This window comes from Solanum dulcamara, chromosome 2 (genome assembly GCF_947179165.1).
Source record: "Solanum dulcamara chromosome 2, daSolDulc1.2, whole genome shotgun sequence".
In the NCBI taxonomy this organism is placed as follows: Eukaryota; Viridiplantae; Streptophyta; class Magnoliopsida; order Solanales; family Solanaceae; genus Solanum; species Solanum dulcamara.
Genome location: NC_077238.1, coordinates 78,087,003 through 78,108,024, shown reverse-complemented (window position 1 = coordinate 78,108,024; position 21,022 = coordinate 78,087,003). Strand labels below are relative to the sequence as shown.

Here is a 21,022-nt window from a genome sequence, read left to right as displayed (position 1 = left end):
AGCATGGTGGGTGCTGATGATCCATTTTAGAGGTTGAAATTTATGGGTTAGAGATATAATACTTTCAAGTCGCTGAATTCTAAATTAATAATTTATATCTATAAATAGATATGTTTTAATATGGATCCAAGGGTTTATTGAAAATAACATTTTTTTCTTTCAAAAGGTAGGGATAAAATTGCGTACACACCACCCTCATCAGTTCTCACTTACGGAATTATACTGTGTATGTTGTTGTTGTTTCTATTAAATAAAATTTTTAAGCAATACAAGATCTGAACTAAAATTATAGAATTCTGTCCAACGCCCAATCTTCTTCTTGGACCTGAATGGATAAAAGTAGTGATTACCCATTATTTCTACTAGCAAAAGAAAAAAATACCCAATTCCTTAAAATTCTCATCATTGAACAAAAAAATAAATCTTTAGGGAAAAAACATAATGGGTGGTGATTACGAATCTAGAGATGAAGTCAAGATTTAAAGTTTATGAATTCAAGATTTAGTCCTTTTGAGTTTATATATGCAGTTCTACATTAAGTCCTAATAATTCATATATATGAAATGAAATTTTCAAACAAATACAGACTTTGAACCAAAATTATTAATTTTTGCCAAACCCCGCTTCCTTGATCTTAATACACAATATTACAGTATAATATTTGATAGTATATTTGTAGGAAAATACTTATCATATAATTCTTTATATATTTGGTAGCATATTAAGGAGATATTTAGTTTTCTTATTTCAATATTGTATCACATATATATTCTCTCTGGGTGAATGAATAAAGGGGAGTCAAGATTATACAGTTCTTTTCATGGTATCTGAGCCAAAAAAAAAATCATCGTAAATTTTCATGGCTGGTGATGACGTACCTCCTCCACCACCATCAAATACCGCTGCCGTGGGTCATCACTTTACTTCCGATCAATGAAAGGCTATTACGGAATTTTTTGATAATGCTATAATTCCAGAAAATCATTTGAATGGTAAGTTTGACGTTTCTTCTTGGATTATTGATACCGGTGCTACTCATCATATTACCGATGAGAAATCTTGGTTGTTTGATGTTCATACTGTTGATTGTCCTGTTATTTTGCCTAATGGTGAAAAGGTGTTTGCTTCTTTGAAAGGTTCCGTTCGACCGTTAGATAAAATCACCTTACATCATGTCCTTTATGTGCCTTATTTACGTTGCAACTTACTCTCTGTCCCTCAACTTACTGATAATTTACGCACTATTGTCTTTTTTAATTCTTATATGTGTGCTATTCAGGATCCACTGAAGGAGCTGATTGGAACGGGAGTTAGGAGGGACGGACTATACTATTTTAGTAAATCAAACGTGGTGCAACATGTGTCTACTGTCATGGCAGCGTCAACATTGGAATTGTGGCTTCCACGATTAGCGCATCCTTCCGAGAGAGTAGTTAAGTTGCTTCCTCATGTTAGTAGTGATAAGAGTAGTTTAGCAAATGATTGTGAAGTGTGTTTCCGTTCTAAGCATCCTAGAGACAAATTTTCTTTAAGTGATAATAAAGCGTCTAGAATATTTGAGAAAATACATTGTGATTTATGGAGTCCATATCGACATGTTTCATCGTATGGAGCTCGTTATTTTCTAACAATTGTTGATGATTTTTTCTGAGCTATTTGGATCTACTTGTTGGTTAATAAAACAGAAGTGTTTCAGATGTTTATGGCTTTTGTTTCTATGGTTGATCGATAGTTTAATCAAACAATTAAAGTTGTACAATGTGATAATGATACCGAATTTAATTGTTTGATCGATTATTTTTTGCCACTGGTATTCTGTTTCAAACCTCTTGTGTGGGTATTCTGCAATAGAATATGATAGTAGAGAGAAAGCATAAACATGTGTTGAATGTTGCGAGGGCTCTAAGATTTTACGCCAATTTGTCTATATTTTCTGGGGTGAATGTGTTCTTGATGCATCTCATCTCATAAATCGTACTCCCACACCCAATTCACAAAACAAAACACCTTTCAAAATTTTATTCAATAAACCTCCTTCTTTCGATGTTATTCGTACCTTTGGGTATTTGTGCTTTGATCATAATCAAAAAACTCAGGGTGATAAATTTGTTAGTTAAAGCAGAAAGTGTTTGTTTGTGGGATATCCGTTTGGTATGAAGGGGTGGCGGTTGTTTGATTTTGATACGAAGGATTTTTTTGTCTTTCGTGATGTAAAGTTTGTGGAGGATGTGTTTCTTTTTGCTTGTCCGGATGATGTTCATATTTCGTCTAATTATTTTGATGTGGGTACTGAAATCGATGGTGATTTTATGGTGTACGGAGATGACTTAAGGGAAGAAGTTGATAGTTCGGAGACTGTCGAGAAGCAGTCGCAAGCAACAGCCCAAACAGTGTTTGCTGGCACCCAGGACGAGCTACAGCCACCGGCCACTGCCCGGCCCACTAGGAACCCAGCGCCCGCTGGCAGCGGAAGGGGGGGCAACACCATACTCCATCCACGGATGTGGAAGGTGGCTTGGGGCGTGGTTTTTGGGAGAAATTTTCCTCTGTTTTGCTTCGTGATCATGTGACATACTCAGTTTTTGCTAATAGTCTGTCTCCTACTACTTCGGTTAACAATCAATCTTCAGGTACTCTCTATCTTTGGCACACTATATTAATTGTGTTAATTTTTTTGTAAATTATCGTAAGTTTCTTGCAACTATTATTTCGGATAAGGATCCTAAGACATTCAAAGAAGCCATGAAATACAAAGGTTGGAGACATTCAATGAAAGAACAGATACGTGCATTGGAAGACAATGGTACATGGACTTTGGAATATCTTTCTCCGGGTAAGAAAGCACTTGGTAATCAATGGGTGTACAAGACCATGTTTTTTGTCAAATGGAGATGTGGAACGGTTCAAATCGCACTTGGTTGTGTTGAAAAATCATCAACAAGCAAGGATTGACTACAATAAAACTTTTGCTCCGGTCGTCAAGATCACTACTGTTCGAGCCTTCCTAGCCATTGCAGCATCCAAAAATTGGGAACTTCACCAAATGGATGTTTATAATGCCTTTTTACATAGTGACCTTGATGATGAGGTGTATATGAAGTTCCCTCTCGGATTTGAAAGTCCAGATCCTACGTTGGTGTGTCGTTTGCGCAAATCGTTGTATGGGTTGAAACAAGCCCCTAGATGTTGGTTTGCAAAATTAGTGACTGCTTTGAAAGGGTACGGTTTCCTACAATCTTATTCTGATTATTCTCTTTTTATATTTACTAGAGGGAATATTCAGATTAATATCTTGATTTATGTTGATGATCTTATTGTTTCTGGGAATGATTCCACTGCACTTGCAACTTTCAAAGCCTATTTGAGTGATTGTTTCAAAATGAAAGACCTTGGATCTCTCAAATATTTTTTGGGTATTGAAGTAACTTGTAGTTCATCAGGGTTGTTTTTGTGTCAACGCAAGTATACTCTTGATATTGTCTCTGAAGCAGGGTTGTTAGGTGCAAAGCCAAGTGGGTTCCCTATTGAGCAAAATCATAAACCTAGTCTTGCAAATGGAGATTTGTTGTCGGATTCGAAGGTCTACTGTAGATTAGTCGGGCGTTTGATTTATTTGGGGGTCACTCGACCGGACTTGGCATACTCTGTTCATATTTTGTCTCAATTCATGCAAGAATCCCGAATTGAACATTGGAAAGCTGCCTTATGAGTTGTCCGTTATTTGAAAGGCACCCCAGGACAGGGTATTTTGTTACTTGCCGACAGTGAGTTGACTTTGCAGGGATGGCGTGATTCTGATTGGGCGGTTTGTCCGCTTACTCGTCGTTCGTTGACAGGTTGGCTAGTATTTCTAGGTCAATCTCCCATCTCTTGGAAGACAAAGAAGCAGCACACGATTTCCAGATCTTCTGCAGAAGCTGAATATAGGTCTATGGTTGCGGTCACTTGTGAGTTGAAGTGTCTGAAAGGTTTGTTGTTGAGTTTAGGTATACAACATTTCAAGGTGATCAAATTGTTTTGTGATAGTCAGTCCGCTTTGCACATTACAAAAAATCCGATTTTTCATGAACAAACAAAGCACATTGAGGTAAAAAGGGCAAGGGATATGAAATGCTTAGTTGGTAGAGAAGACTCTTTACTTGAACTTGAAAAAAGATAAAAAGGTGAGATTGTTTTTTTATTTGCAAGTTGGAGTTGAGGTTTTACTATCCATTAAAACCAGTTTAACTCCAATTGGACTAAATAATCTGAGATGGCAGGTATCACATGGGTTGTTGACAGGGGTAGATGTACAATTAATGTCCCACTTAGCTTTTACATAGATGATGTATATGAGTTAAAAAATCATATGGTCATTTTGGAAAGTTCAAAATGCTGAATTGTTTCTCGTAATGATTTTGGAAAATTAAGAATTCAGATGGTCATTTCTTTTCTCGTGTAAAATTGGTAAATAGCTACTTTTAACATCTATTAACAATAATACTAGCCATTTTTAATATTTTCTATCAAATATTAGCAGCCATTATTTTAAAAACTACTCCCTCCGTTTTTATTTATTTATCAAATATTTTTTAATTTAATTTTTCTTTTTACTTGTCAATTTAGATAAATCAAGAAAAAATAATTTCTTTCTTCCTATTATATCCTCAATTTATTAACATTGAGTTAATGTCTTTGAAAAATATAGTGCGTAAATATATTTAAAACTCTATCAATTAATAGGGGTGAAATGGTAAACTTATTATATCAATTATTATTTTCTTAATAAGTGTGTCAAGTTGAAATTTGACAAATAAAAAGGAATTGAGAGAGTATTACCTTAGCTAGTATTGAAACTCCGCCACAAATTGGCAAAAAGGCTATATTATTGGATTATAATATAAGAGTATGGAGGGAGTGATATATTATGATTGATAATGAAAATTTTGTTACATGTAAATTACTTATTTTAAAGAATATTTTATTTTAATAGTTTGAACCCCTTCATTTCTAATATACATTTTTTTATTTTGCATTTTATTTATCTTGTATATATAATAATATATAAATCCTAACTTAATGCATGTATTATTTAATGTTGCCAACCAAATGTTTGCATTAATTATACAGTAAAAAAAATTATGCAACCAACCAAATATTGTAGTATTTGGATGTAGATTATTTTTTTCTAGGGACAGAGAGAGAGAATGGTCACGATCTAAGCGAAGCTTCATAGGGTCTTTTTGTTCAGGTGCAGATAGTCCGCATCTTCACAAATATATCTATTTCACTGAGCTTCTCTCCGATACAGTGCCCAGATCGTTACATTTATAACACATATCATGTCAGCAAAAAGCGCCCACGGACAATTATTTAATAGTGGAAGTGCTATACCGCTTATGACTTTAGCCTTCATCACCTGATGCTTCCTAAAACTCCTAAAGTTTAGATTATGAGGAAACTTCCCATAAAATCAAAAATCAGGAATCTAAAAAGAAACTGGTAGTTCGAGTATTCTTAAATTACATTCTTATTTCATGTTGCATTTGATAAAAAAATAATACAAAAAAAAAATTACTGATTCAGTTTCCAACAGTAAAGAAAACTACAATACTCAAAGTTGATACTGCATGTAATTTCACTCATGAACTACAAAGAATTTGTATCAATGATTTTGTGTAAAAGAATACAGTGACTAGACTAGGGGATACTATGATACCCATACCCCCAATGAAGCTTAAAAGATAATTCCACACAAAAAAATTAAGAAAAAAATCTAGAAACAAACACAATTTTCAATTGTATTTAAGTTTGGAGCTTTTACTCATCTGATGAGGGGAAATTTTACAGCAACTCATGAAATCTTCTTTCAGTGTTGACCCTAGTTTTGATTTTGTAATTTATATTCCAGACGATGTTCGGTTTATTCTTTGGGCACCCAATTTAGGAACTGTAGGTTTGTTTCCTCGGCCTCGCCCAACTGAAGGTCTGGCTTTAGTAGTCGGTACAGGAGCTGCAATAGCAGCCCATGGGTCATTATCATCAAGTGATCCACCTTTCTTTACATTCAAAGGCTTTGCTGAAGGTGCCGGGGCAGATATGGCGCCCCATGGGTCATCATCATCAGCTGTTCTACTTGATCTTGTGCTTGATGGCTGGGAACTAGTTCTTGGAGCAGGAGCAGAAGCAGGTACAGATCCCCACAGGTCTTCATCTTCATTTTTGGTACTTCCTCGTAAACTAGTAACTGAAGCAAATATTGTAAGAATTAGGAAACAAAAAACAATATAGAAATGAGACTGATCTAATAGCGACACAAGGCAATTCACGTCTAGTTTCTTCCTCCTTTTTTTGTCTACGTTTCTTTTACTTGTTATGGATCTTGTCATTTTTCTAGAAGAGGTGAAGAGTTGCTAGAATTAGTGAAATGTAAGTTTCTAATGGACAGTATCACTGAAAATACAATTAAGAGTTCCAGCAGTAATAGAATCTCCTTGTTCATCAGCCCTCATCTAATTTTTGATTTACTACGAGTGGCTTTAAGCTATACTTGTAATTGAACTATATGACTTGCCAGACTACTATCCAAGAGCATAAGCCTACAGAAGAACACATATTTTAAAGGTATTGTCATTACCTTGTGGTTTTGGTTGAGAGACAGGACGTCTTTGAGCAGCTTGGATATTTGCAAGAAAGGGAGATGGTTTTGGCTCTTCTTGGGGCTCGATATCGTCCCAACCATCTTTATCACCATCAAGACCTTCTAGAACTCCATTTTCAAGTTCTCCCCATCCATCATTTAATGACGGGGATACCGGCACATGCTGATCTGTCATATCTGTGTTGGAACTAATTTGAATTGGTGTAATACTCGAACTATCTGCAACTGTTTAATTCAGAAACCAGTATCAAGTTGGAGATGTGTTCATCCTCATAAGCAAATAATTAATATTTGAACAAAGCAGCACAAAAATTATCATTATCAGCGAATCCCTGAATCATACTGCAAAATAAATAAATTGGTAAGCTGCATACTTGAGCTAGAATCAGGGACTGCAGAAGTAGGAGGCATGCTTGAGCTAGCTGGAGCATATGGACCCTGCTCAGAGGATTTGCCGCCTTTAAGGGTCAGTGAGCTCATAGCCCAGCTGCAATATAAAAATAAGCCCACATTACTGAAAAATATTACAGGAAATAAAACTGTAGAAGTGAAAGGGCAAATGACAGAGCTCCCATAACCGCGATGGATACATGCTTCAACAGTTCTTGACAATATTCCCGTAGTATTAGTTAGGAAATAGAAATATTTTTAATGCTTCACTAACACCCTCCAAATTTTCATATCATGACAAGTTAACAGAAATTTTGGTATAATTATTGTCAAGTTCAGATAGAGCATAATTGGGGAATTCTATAAGGAACTGATGATAAATTGATTATGTTGCAGCTGCTTGCCCAAATGCAATGTTTAGCAATTACTTTTACAATTGCAGCAAAATGACCACATAAAATGCTCAATTTTTTACATACCCTAGCAAACTCGCATTTCCAGGATTTGATGAAGTTCCCATGCTTGTGGAGCTGGTATCTCCAGTGTTAGTCTAAGAGAGGACAACACAGAAATGAGTGTAAACATGCTCAAGGGAGAGGATAAGAACACAAGTAAGAATGGTAGAAAGAATCAAGGAAGGTACGTGATGGTAGAAGAAACAACACCATATTGAACAAGAACATCGATACGCATGTAACTAATGTGTGCGCGTGTGTGCGTTGTATATATGAAACCCAGTTGCACACTGCACTACGAATAGAAAAAGAATGTAGTCCCTACTATCCATTTTAAACGACAGTCTTTCCTACAAAAACACGCTGAGTGTTGAGTATCCGAAGGTCTGAGAGATTCATGACAAGCTACTTAATTTTAAAGTTAATAAGCCGGGAAGGACCTAAGAAGTGGCAGAACTCCACTGCCTGCTCAGTTTATGATAACATGAATTAACAAGAAGAAAGACACAGCTTCTTCTAACCGTACTAGAATATATATTAATGCCACATATAATCCCAGTTTTATGATGTCAATGGGCGTAAGAAACTCCTTTTTAACCTTCCTTTCTAGTTATGCAAAACAATCCGTAAGTATTTTTTTGAGAAAGGTAACTAATATTATATATCTTTAGCAGAAAGGCTGTGCTGCGAGCGATCATTACAGCTCAAAATAAGCAAAAGAATATGTCCTTGTTCTTCTTATAAGGACTCTATCTAACAATGACTCCACATCATGTACCAAATCTTCTTTGCACCAAAAGTAAAACAAATGAAGGCAATTCATCTTAATCTTCTGTGTAGGGCTGCTTGTTCCTTCAAACACCTTGCATTTCTAACCTTCCTTATAGTCGGCTACCTTAAAAGGCGCTTTTACTTTCCAGACAGATTTCCAATGCCATCTAACAGACTGTTCCCCAATATTATTAAGATCTATGTAGGATAGGATGACTTCACTGTGTAATGGCCTTAACTATGCCTTTGCCATATCAATCTATCATCTTTTGTGTTGGTCCCTTTAAACTGTTCTAAAGTGATGAAAAAGATTGCCAATTCCAGGGATCTCCCAACCATTCAAAGCTCCTGAAATTAAAGATCCACCCCTGTTGGTTCCAAATCTACCCAACTGTCGCATCAGGTCGTAATACCAGACAATGAATACTAGGAGGCACTTGCTACCTCCCACTAGTACAGGTACTGAGTAACTCTGTCCACCAAGACTTGGACAGAGGGAAGACAAAGCTAGCATTTTTGTCTCCGCGGGGATAATGCCCCAAGTTTTATGACTCAAAAGAGCAGAAAACCACTTTTCTCACGCTCCTAACGCAGCTTCATAAAAGGTAACCTTTTCAACTCAAAGCTAAAATTGGGACAACTAATGTGCAAATTAAAAAATCAAATAAAAACGAATACATTAAAATACCTTCTCATGGTGCTGCTTGACTAATTGCAAAAATTGATCAACTGCTTCGAACGCTTTTGATTGAACATCACTATTCCATCAAAAAGAAACAAGTGATGATAGAGTACATGCACAAACATAATCATAATAAGTTTTCCCACAACACATAGCAATTAATCCGCTCCAAACAACAAAGTGATTCAAACACAACAAAGTATTCAGAAACTACGAACGATGCCCAGGCAGACAAACCAAATGCATTATCTTTGATGCCATTTTGGCAGGGGAAAGATTCCACAAATATTGCAAATGACAGATATTAAGGATTGTCTGTCTAATATCTGTAAACTGAGTTGACTTCCACACAATGCGAGGAATATGCTCCACAAAGTAATAAAGCCTACACCTCACTAATGGCTACAAGAAATTTCTTACTTGCTGAAAGTTTTTTCAAAACAGAAATGCACATAAATCATCCGGACAGGAATGTAACTCGTCATGTTTGAATCCATTAACATGGCATGCTTGATAGCTGAATCTGTTAGCCTAAGCATCCATCAAACCGTCAACCATGAGGATTCCGGAAATCATAGCGATCTGATAGCCTAACCGGCCTACTATCAACAAATAAGTTTGAAAGCCACAGAGAACCAAAGCCACATAGCTCCAAGTGCATAGGTACTAATATATTTGGGCTGAGGCAAGCTCCTTTTTTTTAAATGAAGTAATCAAACTTTACTAAAAAGAGCAAAAATTGCACATATACAAGAAGTATACCAAAACATAGAAACCTCGTCAAAAAATATGGTTTTTCTACGAACAACACCTAATCTTCTATGCCTATTGGGATCTCATAGGTGCACCAAAAAGAAATAAGGGATAAGAGGTTATTCCTCAAGTATACAAGATCCTTCTCTATTCCCGAAAATGCTCTCCAATTTATCTTTCTATATGGTCCACATAAGTACAAGTTGAGACTAGAGCAACATCCCATGCCCTGTGTCTTTCTTTTTCGTCTTCCAAAAGCCCAACTGAACATTACTTTTTTGGCCAAGGCAAGCTCCTTAACTATGAATATATTTGTAATGGCAAAGCTTAAAAACTTCTTATTTTTATAGAAGCTAAAGCAATCCCAAAAAGTGTCCCTTTGAGAATGCAATGGCGTCAAATGCAGCAAGATGGATAGCAAGGATTCATACAGCTGACCCTGACTAGAGATTCAGTCATAGATGAAAAGTGGTTCTGGAAAGAAAATTTTCTGGAAAAAAAAACAGCATAAACAGATTCCATGTGATATCAGATATCCTAACAAGGACAAGTTTTCAAAGAACAGTAAGTGCAACTATTTAAGGGAAGAATACCTGTCTGGATCAATGGTAAATACAACAATATTAGGTAAAATGCGGGTTGCAATCTCAGTCACGTCATAGTAAGAACTGGTAGCAGACAAAGCCATGATACCTGCCAAAATAAAATTTAATATCCATTATTACGGAACAAGGCCAAAAAAAGGGAAGGGAAGCAGAGACTGACTCAGGAATTTGAAGAAGATCAATAAAAAATCTCAGGAAAAGATTGAACTCAAGAAAATTATCATTACAACAACAATAACTACACCTCAGTCCCAAATAAGAAAATTATCATTTGCTGGTAAGAAAAAAAGGTTGGATATAAAGCATATACGGTGCTACCTGCTGCTCGGGCAGGAGCAAATGTATCACGCAAGGCACGAACAGTGAGTGCATTTATTAGCACCCTTTTCCTTGTCTACAGGCAGAAAATTTCCATTAATTAACATGTCAGAAGTAAAACACATCTCGAAAAGGATAGGGTCTATCACTTAATTAAATTCTAGAGTGGTATGATAACCAAGACAGTTCCTTACCCCCTCATTGAGGTAACCGGCGATATTTCCAAGCAATATAGTAGTGTTTGTTCTAATAGCTGGTTCTTCATCAACCTACATACACCAAAAATAGAAAAGCAAAACCGAAGGAGCAATCAATAAGCCTAGATAAGAGGAATAAGTTCTGCAGTAAGACAAATACCTGTTGCTTGAACAGATATTTCAAACACTATGAAGCAAAGAAATAATCATAGACAAGAAGACTACTAGTTTTGCATGTATGATTCACACCTGTAGCTTGGAGAGATATTTCAATAAAGATCCCGATATAGTGCGATGTGAGAGCTGCAATAAAATTTTGGAAATGCATTAGTTAGTGTGTTACGAGGAATTGACACTACATGTAACTACTTCTTTGAAGACATAATTAAGTAAATAAATGTGTACTCTCTGTAGCAGCTTAAGATTTTAGATGAGATGGTATACACTTCAACATGGTATCACAACAGGCTGAGGTCTTGAGATCGAGTCTCACCGCCACCCATTATCAAAAAAGATTTTCTACGGCTTAGCCCATGAAAAAGAATTAGGCTCGCACATGAGGAGACATGTTGAAGATATAATTAAGTAAATAAAAGTACTCTCTATATAACAGCTTAAGTTCTTAAATGAGATGATCACACACTTCAACATACTCAATCACTACAAAACACGATATCGTTACGGATGAACAACCAAAGAAACACTATGCACTATAGCATCACATGTAAATGCTAAGAATCAATACCAATGCATATAAAATATCAGTAACCAGACTTCCAAGAGGAAAGTCAAAACATAAAATACAATGGCACATTCTAGACTTCTAGTTAAGGTATACGGTAAAGTGACGCACATAAGGTCAGTTAACCGAATATTTGTTTTCAAATGCAAAAATAAAAGTGCAGGACCTATATGCAAGATGTACACACCTTAGGAGCCAATACAAGCATAGATTTAAGTGTCAACTCCCGGAGAAAAGCAGATGTGTCAGAGAACCCAGTAGCCACATGAGCATAAACCTGATCAAAAGCTTTATCAGGCAATTATACCGTAAAGTGCTACGAAATTCTAAATTATTAAGGATATCCCTTCGAGTAAGTATAACTGTATGCTTGAAAAATTATAGCCGTAATTCATCTAATATTTCCACACCTGCTCATCAACAATTTTTGCAGATAATGACTCTCCATATTGATCAATATGCTGCAGAAGACCAACTCGAATGGACCGATCATTGGAGGCAAAAAGTTTTATGATTGTAGGCAGTACCTATTATAGATGCCCACGGTTCAAAATACAAGTTAAAACAGAAACTAAACACCAAAAAGAAGACGTAATCACTGTGCTGGACGAAAAAAATACTTAATCTCAGGAAAAATAAAAGGGAAGAGCAAGAAAAGTGTTCAACCTTGACACTAAACTCATCTGTTGAAAGCCAAGAACCCATTTTCAACAAAGCAGTTAAAGCAGGAGCAGCAGCTGAACCAAATTCTAATGCAGAAGCTAGCAAAGGAAGCAACTGCAAAGAGAAAATATTAGATTTGCTCGGGCAATTAATTTAATTATTTTTGAGTAAATCTTTTTATTTGCTTTATTTGACTCGCTAGAATTTGTAATGGAAGAAAAAAGGATTACCTTCTTCAGCACAATTTCGCGGGGAAGTTGCTCTGCTAGATTTGGAAGCTTACGGAAGAAAGTGTCTTTTTCTACACTATCCTTGAGATTAAGTATTTCCATGAATTGAATGGTCTCCACCAACTTATTTTGGAAATATTCTGCCAATGCATGATTAGCATCTTTAGTGAAGATCCGGCATGTGAATGATATATTGGACAGAGTATTAACATTATCACTTCAAGTCAGTTAAAAATAGAATAACAAGACTAGATAAATCCAGGGTAAAGTGATAATTACAAAATCCTAGAAGAGTAAAAGCAATAAATGTGCACATGAAAAATGAGCAATGGAAGCAGCATCAAATTAATAAAGAGAGACTCAAGCATTAGCTCCACATAACGAATTCTACTAATATGAATCAAAATGGCCTGATCTGATTAAGATAGATTAAGGTTCATAGAAAACATAAAACCATATGAAGGTTCAGAGCATAGTAAGCATACTATCCATTATGTGCTCAAAATGAAATGCTAGTTAATTGGGCCTGGAAGTTAATCTGGAAAACAAAGGTACCCCCCAAAGTAATTTGTTTTAGCTGGTTAGCCCTTCATCAAAATCCACATTGTCAACGGATGCTTCACGTGTCCTAGAGAGAAACAGACCTCTTCTTCATTGTAGAGCAGTCACAGGCATATGGAACATGTTCATCTAAGTTTTTGGTCTAAAATGGGTTATGCCAGATAGCATTAAAGATGCACTGGTAAGTTGGAGCTCATGGAAGGTCGGAAAATCAATCAGGGACGTATGGAAGATGATCCCTGCTTGCATTTTTTGGTGTGTCTGGAAAGAAAGAAACAATAGATGCTTTGAAGGCACCTCTTCCCCGAGCTACATTCTTAAGGCTAGCGTTTTAACAACTCTCTGTAGCTGGGGTAATCTTTCCTCTGTCAATTCTCCTGTAGCTTTTTTGGAATTTGTTAGCTCCTTAATATTAGATTAGCCTTTTGTAATAGAGCTAACAATGTCTTTTAATTTTCTATGCTCTGTAAATTTTGCATCTTCCTAAAAAAACAAGAAGCAAGAAGGTTCAGGAAACTTGGAAAGGTACGATATACACAAGGAAATGGACATCTATATATATTACACGAATATCTATGTTGCAATTCTACTTTCATTTAGTTATATTAAAAGCCTACCAGTTGATTCATCCTGATTGACCACCCAAAAGGTGCATCAATACAAAATTGATAAACTAGCATGCAGCCAGGTATAAGATGAAGTTATAGAAGGCAAAGCCTTTGTGAGGGGGTAAGTATACCAAATTAGACTACTAAAAATGACGAGCAAAATACAGAAAATAGACATGATCATCTTCAGTGAAGTAGATACCAATTGGAGTTAAGACTATCATAACTAGCGTGTTAATAGAATTTCGCAATCATTCTTTCATACGAATATATCACAACACATAAAATTGGTTCAAAAGAAGCAACAATATGACGTAAATAGGAGAAAAGTATTAGCCATATGATGTAAATAGGAGAAAAGTATTAGCCATGTGACGTAAGTTGCTTGGACAGCTTGAGAAGAACTTAATTCATGTACAAAAAAAAAAAGCATTACCACTATTTTCAAGAAGCTTTGATGAATTCAACCTGCGAGGGGGCATAGAGCTCAAGAGACGCTGATAATCTGGAAGTAGAGACTGTGAGACAGGAAAATAAGCCAGTTGCAAATGAAATGAATTTTTCAAATCCACCAGAAGATAAAGAAGAGTATAATCAGACAGGTGATCGAGAGAAGCAAATAAATCGGTGAATGTTGCAGCATACCTTTGGAATAGAAGCAGTATTGCACAGGTCCTCTGTTTTGCTCAACTTGGTGCCAGAAAACAATTCATAGATAAGACAGCCTAGCAAGTCCCAGCATCAAAAGATTAATTTGCAGTTGAAAAGAACATTTAAGAACTCTGGAGTGTTTGATAGATTAGCGAAAATCTCTCCAGTCCATTTTGCATCCAAAAAATGGTGATTCCATAATAAATACTCAAGCATTACAACAATGATAATATCTAAGAGAAAAGGTACAGCAAAAGCAATAATTTCATTAGCAGGGGAAATGTTGAACGTTAAAGCATTTTAGATTTTTTTTTAACGCTCTTAGCGACATGGTAAGGTCCATAACTGCAATCTATATTCCACTATCATTATAGTGAAATCTCGGAAAACAGAACGCCAAACTTCTTAGTCTTATCATTATATTACCATTGAATAATGACTACAACCAAACCAATCAAAAAAAAGAGTTACACAGGAAGGACCTACCCAAACCCCAAGAATCTATAGTCCAAGGCGGAGACTTTCTGATTGTGGTCCAGTCGGACTTCAGCAGTTCCTTTGATTTGTATTGTGCACCAATAAGCCAATCATATTGCTACACACAAATAAAGACAAACAATTAACCTATATTGCACTATTGTTGTGTGACAAAGGAAAAATGAAAAATAACAGTAGAAAGCATGAGAAACTGGAGAATGACATCAACAACAATCAACTGCGTCTCGATCCCATATCAGTTGGGATTGACTATATGAATCCTCTAAAGGGAAATACAGATCTTCAGCTAAAAAGGGATATAAAAAATAGTTAAGGATAATTATTTTGTCATGCGGTGTGCCTTAAAAAAACAGAAAGTAAGATTCCATTTTCCCCATCTTTTCTTTAAGTGCCATCTATAGAGATCCATTGAAAATTCTGTAGTTGCCCATCCTGTTGTTCACAGTTAAAGATGAGGTTTGGTATGGTATAAAAGTGAAAAGAAATGTTGCCAGTGAGTTAATTTTGAATCATAGTTTACCAGCATTGGTCCAACAGCAGATTCATTGTGTCCATCAAACTCAGAAAGAATATCAAAGGCGTGCAATTTCCAGTCCAGAGTTTGCGTAACAACAACACTAGCCAGACAAACATTTCCATGAACCTGCATTAGTAAAATGCAACTCAAAATAATCCATCAAATATTCCAGAGATCCAGTAAAGTTTCAAGCAGAAGATTAAATGACCTCAAACATATACCAGTACAAAAGAAGTAACAGATACATTAAAGATACACTATAGCTTCTCCTAACCATTATGTCAAAAGGATCAGATTCAGGCCAACTCTAGTTTAATAGATAGTAGATGGAAGCTTTCACCGCATATGAAAGAAAAATGCTTCAGGCTTTAAAGGTCTACGCTTCATGATATGCTTGGCCCAAGCTCAGCATTTAGAATGTATAATGAAGCTAAGTATCCAACTTATGTGTGACAACTTCTATGTGCAACGCCAAAAATCAATATGGCTCAGCCATTTAGATATTCATAAGAAGCATAAATAAGCAAATCTACAACAAGACATTTTACTTTTATACTAATATTAAAGTAGCTTTAATAGATGCACTCCGTCAAAATGGGAAACAAATGAAATTTAATCAAAAGAATACTTACAAGTTTGCAGTCGTTATTTAAGAAGCTCACAGCTTTGGCTATTCGATGCAACCCCCAGGCATAATACTCGTCCCTGCCACCATCAAATGAGGTGTAAAATAAACTATAGTTCTCAAAACTATATAGCATGTCTTCAGAGTGAGGACACTTAAGTAATATCAAGATACACAAAGGAATTGCCAAGATTGAGAAGGCATGCCCAACAATTTGATCTGAGGTAGACGGAATGACATCTTTTGGAAGTTTTAAAAATTTGATTTGACATGCCTCACAGTATCTTGTATCTCCTTGCATTTTACTACTTTGCCATGCCCAGGACCAATTACCTCCCCTACTCAAGCTACATAGTTCTCAAATGGAAATAGTAAATAATCAATGGTTTTCTGGGGAAGGGGTTATTGATCCTGCTTCATTTGCAAAATACCTCATTGCACCAAAAATAAAACAAAAGTGTACAATTAGACTTGAACTACTGTATGGAGTTTGCTTTGTCTTCATAATATCTAGCACTCCTTTCATTCCGTACAGTTCATCAGATGCAAGCAGGCATTGTGTTCCAACATAAATTCTTTTTTTCTCCTCTTTCTATTTAAATTCCAATGCTGAAGCAGCTGAGCTGTTTCAAGCCTACAATGTTCAAATCTTTTTTATAACCAAAAAAATCCCCAACAGTCAGCTGACTGACGGGTTCTAAACTTGGTGGATAATGATCTCCCCCCACTTTTCTACACCTAAATACCAAGCTTTTGTCTCCAGCAGAGTTCGAGCTCGTGACATGTGTCTAACCCACGCATCAAGTGCTACGCTCTTAAAACTAGACCGAAGCCCTAGGGGCGTATCAGGAAATGAAATTGATGCCTTATAATGAACTATAGAAACCAAATATAGGAAAACAGATATGAAAGCACATTAGTTCCAGATTGAAACTGCTGAAGCTTATGAGATACTATTGGCAATAAAAGTTGAAGATTATGCATTTTGATACAGCAACTGCTCAAAAATTAACTCATGCAATCATTATGGCACTTCAGGTAAGTCAAGTAATTGGTCCATCTTAGGCATAGAATGGTAAGAAATTAATGAACCACGGTAAATTCATACCTCTGGGTACCTTTTAATCCTAATTCCTTAAGCTTCTCAGAGAGTGGCATGACAGGTTCAGTAACAATATAGATGGTAACTTTGGCAGTAGAACCATCAAAATTTTCAGCTTCAGTGCTGTGAAGAAATGACAAAATATTTGGATGCCTAACCTGAAAAAAAAAAGGAGAAGAAATTAGCATCAAGGAGTCCGATAATTAGAAACGAACCATGTCCATAAGCTAAAAAATTAGAAGTAACACTCTGATTGTAAGGTAAGGTGAAGTGTCAATGAACTCATAATTTACAAACAATAATTAGCTTACTGTACGAAGTCTCTTGACTCCATTCCGGCCAGCAGCTAGATGTCCATCATTTGTGCTACTTCCTGAGAGAGCAAATACTGACACAGGAGTCCCATCATCCTGTTTGAAGAGAGAACCAAAAATGAATTGATTAGCGTCAACTAATTTGCATACTGGAAAACTGAAAATTACGCCAAAATAGCATATAGCTGGTGCTAAGCAGTGTGGTCAAAGGCACGCTTAAGCCCTGAAGCGAGGCTCAAAATGTGTTGAGCGCTTTGCTTCGCTTAATGTGCGCTTCAGTACCGTCATCAAGGAGACATATTTTTTCTTCCTAGTGAGCGCCTCCTGAAGAGGCAACACTAAACAATTGATATTTCACTTTATAGTAAAAAAAAATCAAATTCTTTGTCCATATATTTGTAATTCATGCTTTATAATGCTAGCCTTGGACTGAACAAGATTTGTATTTTTTTCTCCATTTGCGCCTTTTTTCATTAAAGCCCGCGCTTTAATTGCGTTTTGCACTTAAAGCCCCAATGGACCTTAGAGCTTTTTTGCGCTTTTCACTATTGATAACACTAGTGCTAAGACGTACATTAAATAATTGTATGATACATCTTACAGTTTATTGATTTATAATGTTTAAGCACATTGAATCTCGCAAGTTACAGTCACAATCCAATACACATAAGAATTTTAGTTTGTAATTCAGTGGCAAGGATTTTACTGTCTGCAAAAACCACATCTATCCTTCCTTCCTACTCATCTCTCATTGTATGTTATTCCCTTTTTGTTCTTTTTCTTAATATCACTTCTGAAAGGAACTAGAGCAGATGTTGCTCTATTTGTTCCAGAGAAACATACACTTAATAACTTACTTAAGAATATTGAGAAAATAGAACAAGATCATCCAAAATATTATGATAGGAGATTTATGAAAAGCATGAAATAGGGCATAAGGAAATCAAGGAATTGAGAATTTTTTACTTAGAAGTGCTAGATTTATGAAAAGCATGAAATAGGGCATAAGGAAATCAAGGAATTGAGAATTTTTGTACTTAGAAGTGCTTTATCTAAGTATGAACTATCCAACTTTTATATGACACACCTAGCAGCAGTCCTAGCTAAGTCATAGGAAGTCTCCCACTGCAATTTAACAGTTGTGCATCTCTCCGACCTGGATAATTTCACACTTCTTTAAATTGATTCCCGCAAACTGCTTGGAACCACAGTATTTATTTATTTTTGATGAAAAGAACCACAGTAGTCAAATTGAGATTCATTTGCATAAAGAAAACACTGAACTATCATTTGCAAATAGTAAGTGTGATACTTATTGCTATGCTTCCCATTACTGGTTGTAAAACCCTTCAAGTAATGTTCTGCTACAACTCTGTCCATCATCTTGCTCAATGCTTCCATCACCAAGATGTAGTATATGAGAAATCGTGTCACCCTGCATCAGTCCTTTGGAACTACCAAAAAAGCCAAAATGACTCTCATTCACTATATAGAGAATTTTGCCATAATTCACCTCCTCCACCTATCTTCATTATTAGAAAATATAAACCTTCTCAACTCACATGATATCATAAGCTCTTTCAATGTCCTGGTTAGCACTCCTGGTTTCCTCTTCTTCTTTTTTTTTTTTGTGTGTGTGGGGGGTTAATTGATAGTTTCCCTTCCTTTCTTCCTGAACCCACCAAACTCATGTGCCATTAGCATCGACATCTAAATATGTCTTTATTCCACAGATGCATTCTGAAGGGTTGACACAATCTCACTCAGTACCTTCTTTGGTCTAAGATAAAGCACCTCAACAATTATAATGGTGATTCTTCCCACTGGAATAATAGTCAACTTTTATTGTGACTAATGGGTCTAAATCACTTTTTATTGTAAACAGTGAGTCTTAATCATTGATATTTGCTACTCCATCCTTCATCGTAATGATTGCTATAAAGCACATTGACACTCTTTTCAAACTCTCTACATTCCTAGAACAATAGAATCACCTCTATGAATTATTGTATTCAAGTGACTATTGAGAAAATATAGAATAAGTAAGCTTCCATGTACTACCTGGAAGATCGGTTACAATGTGAAATTTAAATCCCACTTCCTTTACAAGTCCTGATCATACGATCTAATATTTTAATTTTTTTGATAAAAGTGGTGCTAGGACAACCTGCGCACACCTCAACTAATTTCATGGAATACCCGATACCATTATCTGTTACCTCCCATCAGTACAACAACAGGTACCTAGTAACTCTACCCATCGAGGCTAAGGCTGATGGAAACAAATCAACTAGTGTTTTAATCTTTGCTCGCCATTGGAATTTGAACCTGAGGTCTCATAGTTATCAACCTACATTATTAACCACTAGATCACACCCTTTGGGTCACACAATCTAATATTTTTTCTTTTTTGATAATTGTGGTGTCCGGGACAGCTTGCACGCACCTCAACTAATTCCACGGGATACCATTACCTGTCACTTCCGACCGGCAACAAATAGTTGGTAACTCTATCCATTAAGGCTAAGACAGATGAAAAAAAATCACATATTGTTTTTGTCTTTGCTAAGATTTGAAATTGATATCTCATTGTTTTCAATCTACTTTATTGACCACTAGGCTCTATCCTTTGGCTCACACGATCTAATATTTGAAGATACTATCAACAATAAGCACAACTGAGACATTTACAAAAATTGTTATGCTAAATTCCCAATCCAAATTAATAAGCACGCGTTTGGCAATGAAATTTCGGAGAGTCTAGAATTTAACTTCAAGTTGAATTTCGAAATGTTTTCTGTTTTCACTTTTTTTACTTCAAATTAGTCACAAAATCCAATTTGTATTCATGCTCAAACAACTCCAATTTTCGACTATCATCCTTCACATTTAAAATAAAAACTACTTTTTTCAAATACTCACGATTTTAATGGCCAAACACCTTTGCGCATGAACAACACTCTATCGTAGGAAACTAAAAAAAAAAAAAGAAATGCTAGCAATATCTAAGCTCGCAGCATAAAAGAGATCAAAACTACGTCTAAATCATATTTGTTTGAGTGTATAAACAGAGAAAAAACAAAGAGAACCTTGGAAGTGCCACGGTAATGAATCCAAGAGCCCCAAGCAGATGAATAAGGTTCACCGATATTGTATGGCAGATCTTTGAGGCCTGTTCCAGATCCGCTGACAACGCCTTTTAAGAAATTCAGCATCGTTAGAATCTCTCCGATCTCCGATCGCCGGCGAAGAGACGGACCTGAAAAGAAAGACGGTTGATCTGCTACGGAAGGAAATGGTAGTTCTATAGTGATTGATTTGGATATTGTGTGCTTCGCGGCCTACGAAAACATTTAGCAGATTATTTAAATATAATTTTTAGCTCTTATAGGCAAGAGTTTATTAGTACTTTATGAGGAAGGGAAAAAAATTAACATGGAAATATATATTTATATATATATTTTGTTGTTGTGAATAGTGTATGTAAAGTACAAAAATATTTGGTTAAATTTCTAGATCAATTATTTATTTATTTAAAAAAAATCGTTGCTACAGAGGATTAAATTGCTATTTGTGTTTAAATCAATAAATATTAGTAAAGAAATAATAATAATTATAAATAAGATGAAAGAATTAAATAGGGTTAAACAATTAAATTTAAATGAATTTTTGTTCAAAAAAAAAGGTCTCAATCGATTGT

At 35.7% G+C, this 21,022-nt stretch overlaps 1 protein-coding gene across 1 annotated transcript; it reads right to left on the bottom strand.

The window, feature by feature from the left end:
* Window positions 1-5,599: 5,599 nt before the first annotated feature.
* LOC129880848 (uncharacterized) lies at window positions 5,600-20,675 on the bottom strand. The gene is made up of 21 exons (XM_055955074.1): window positions 20,412-20,675; window positions 17,320-17,418; window positions 17,015-17,166; window positions 15,914-15,986; window positions 15,285-15,407; window positions 14,753-14,861; window positions 14,261-14,340; window positions 14,052-14,133; window positions 12,447-12,586; window positions 12,220-12,330; window positions 11,964-12,080; window positions 11,741-11,830; window positions 11,061-11,114; window positions 10,809-10,883; window positions 10,615-10,690; window positions 10,285-10,384; window positions 8,945-9,014; window positions 7,510-7,580; window positions 7,015-7,127; window positions 6,617-6,865; window positions 5,600-6,226 (listed from the first exon to the last, which is right to left on the bottom strand). The coding sequence occupies exons 1-21, from the start codon at window positions 20,535-20,537 to the stop codon at window positions 5,880-5,882; spliced, it is 2,457 nt and encodes an 818-aa protein (XP_055811049.1). The 5' UTR covers window positions 20,538-20,675; the 3' UTR covers window positions 5,600-5,879.
* Between the last annotated feature and the right edge of the window lie 347 nt (window positions 20,676-21,022).

Coding starts and splice junctions, on each gene's coding strand:
- LOC129880848 (XM_055955074.1), bottom strand. CDS start 20,537: ATGCTGAATTTCTTAAAAGGCGTTGTCAGCGGATCTGGAACAGGCCTC. Junction 15,987..17,014: donor GGATTAAAAGGTACCCAGAG/GTATGAATTTAC, acceptor TGATGGTGGCAG/GGACGAGTATTATGCCTGGG. Junction 10,691..10,808: donor CCGGTTACCTCAATGAGGGG/GTAAGGAACTGT, acceptor TTCTGCCTGTAG/ACAAGGAAAAGGGTGCTAAT.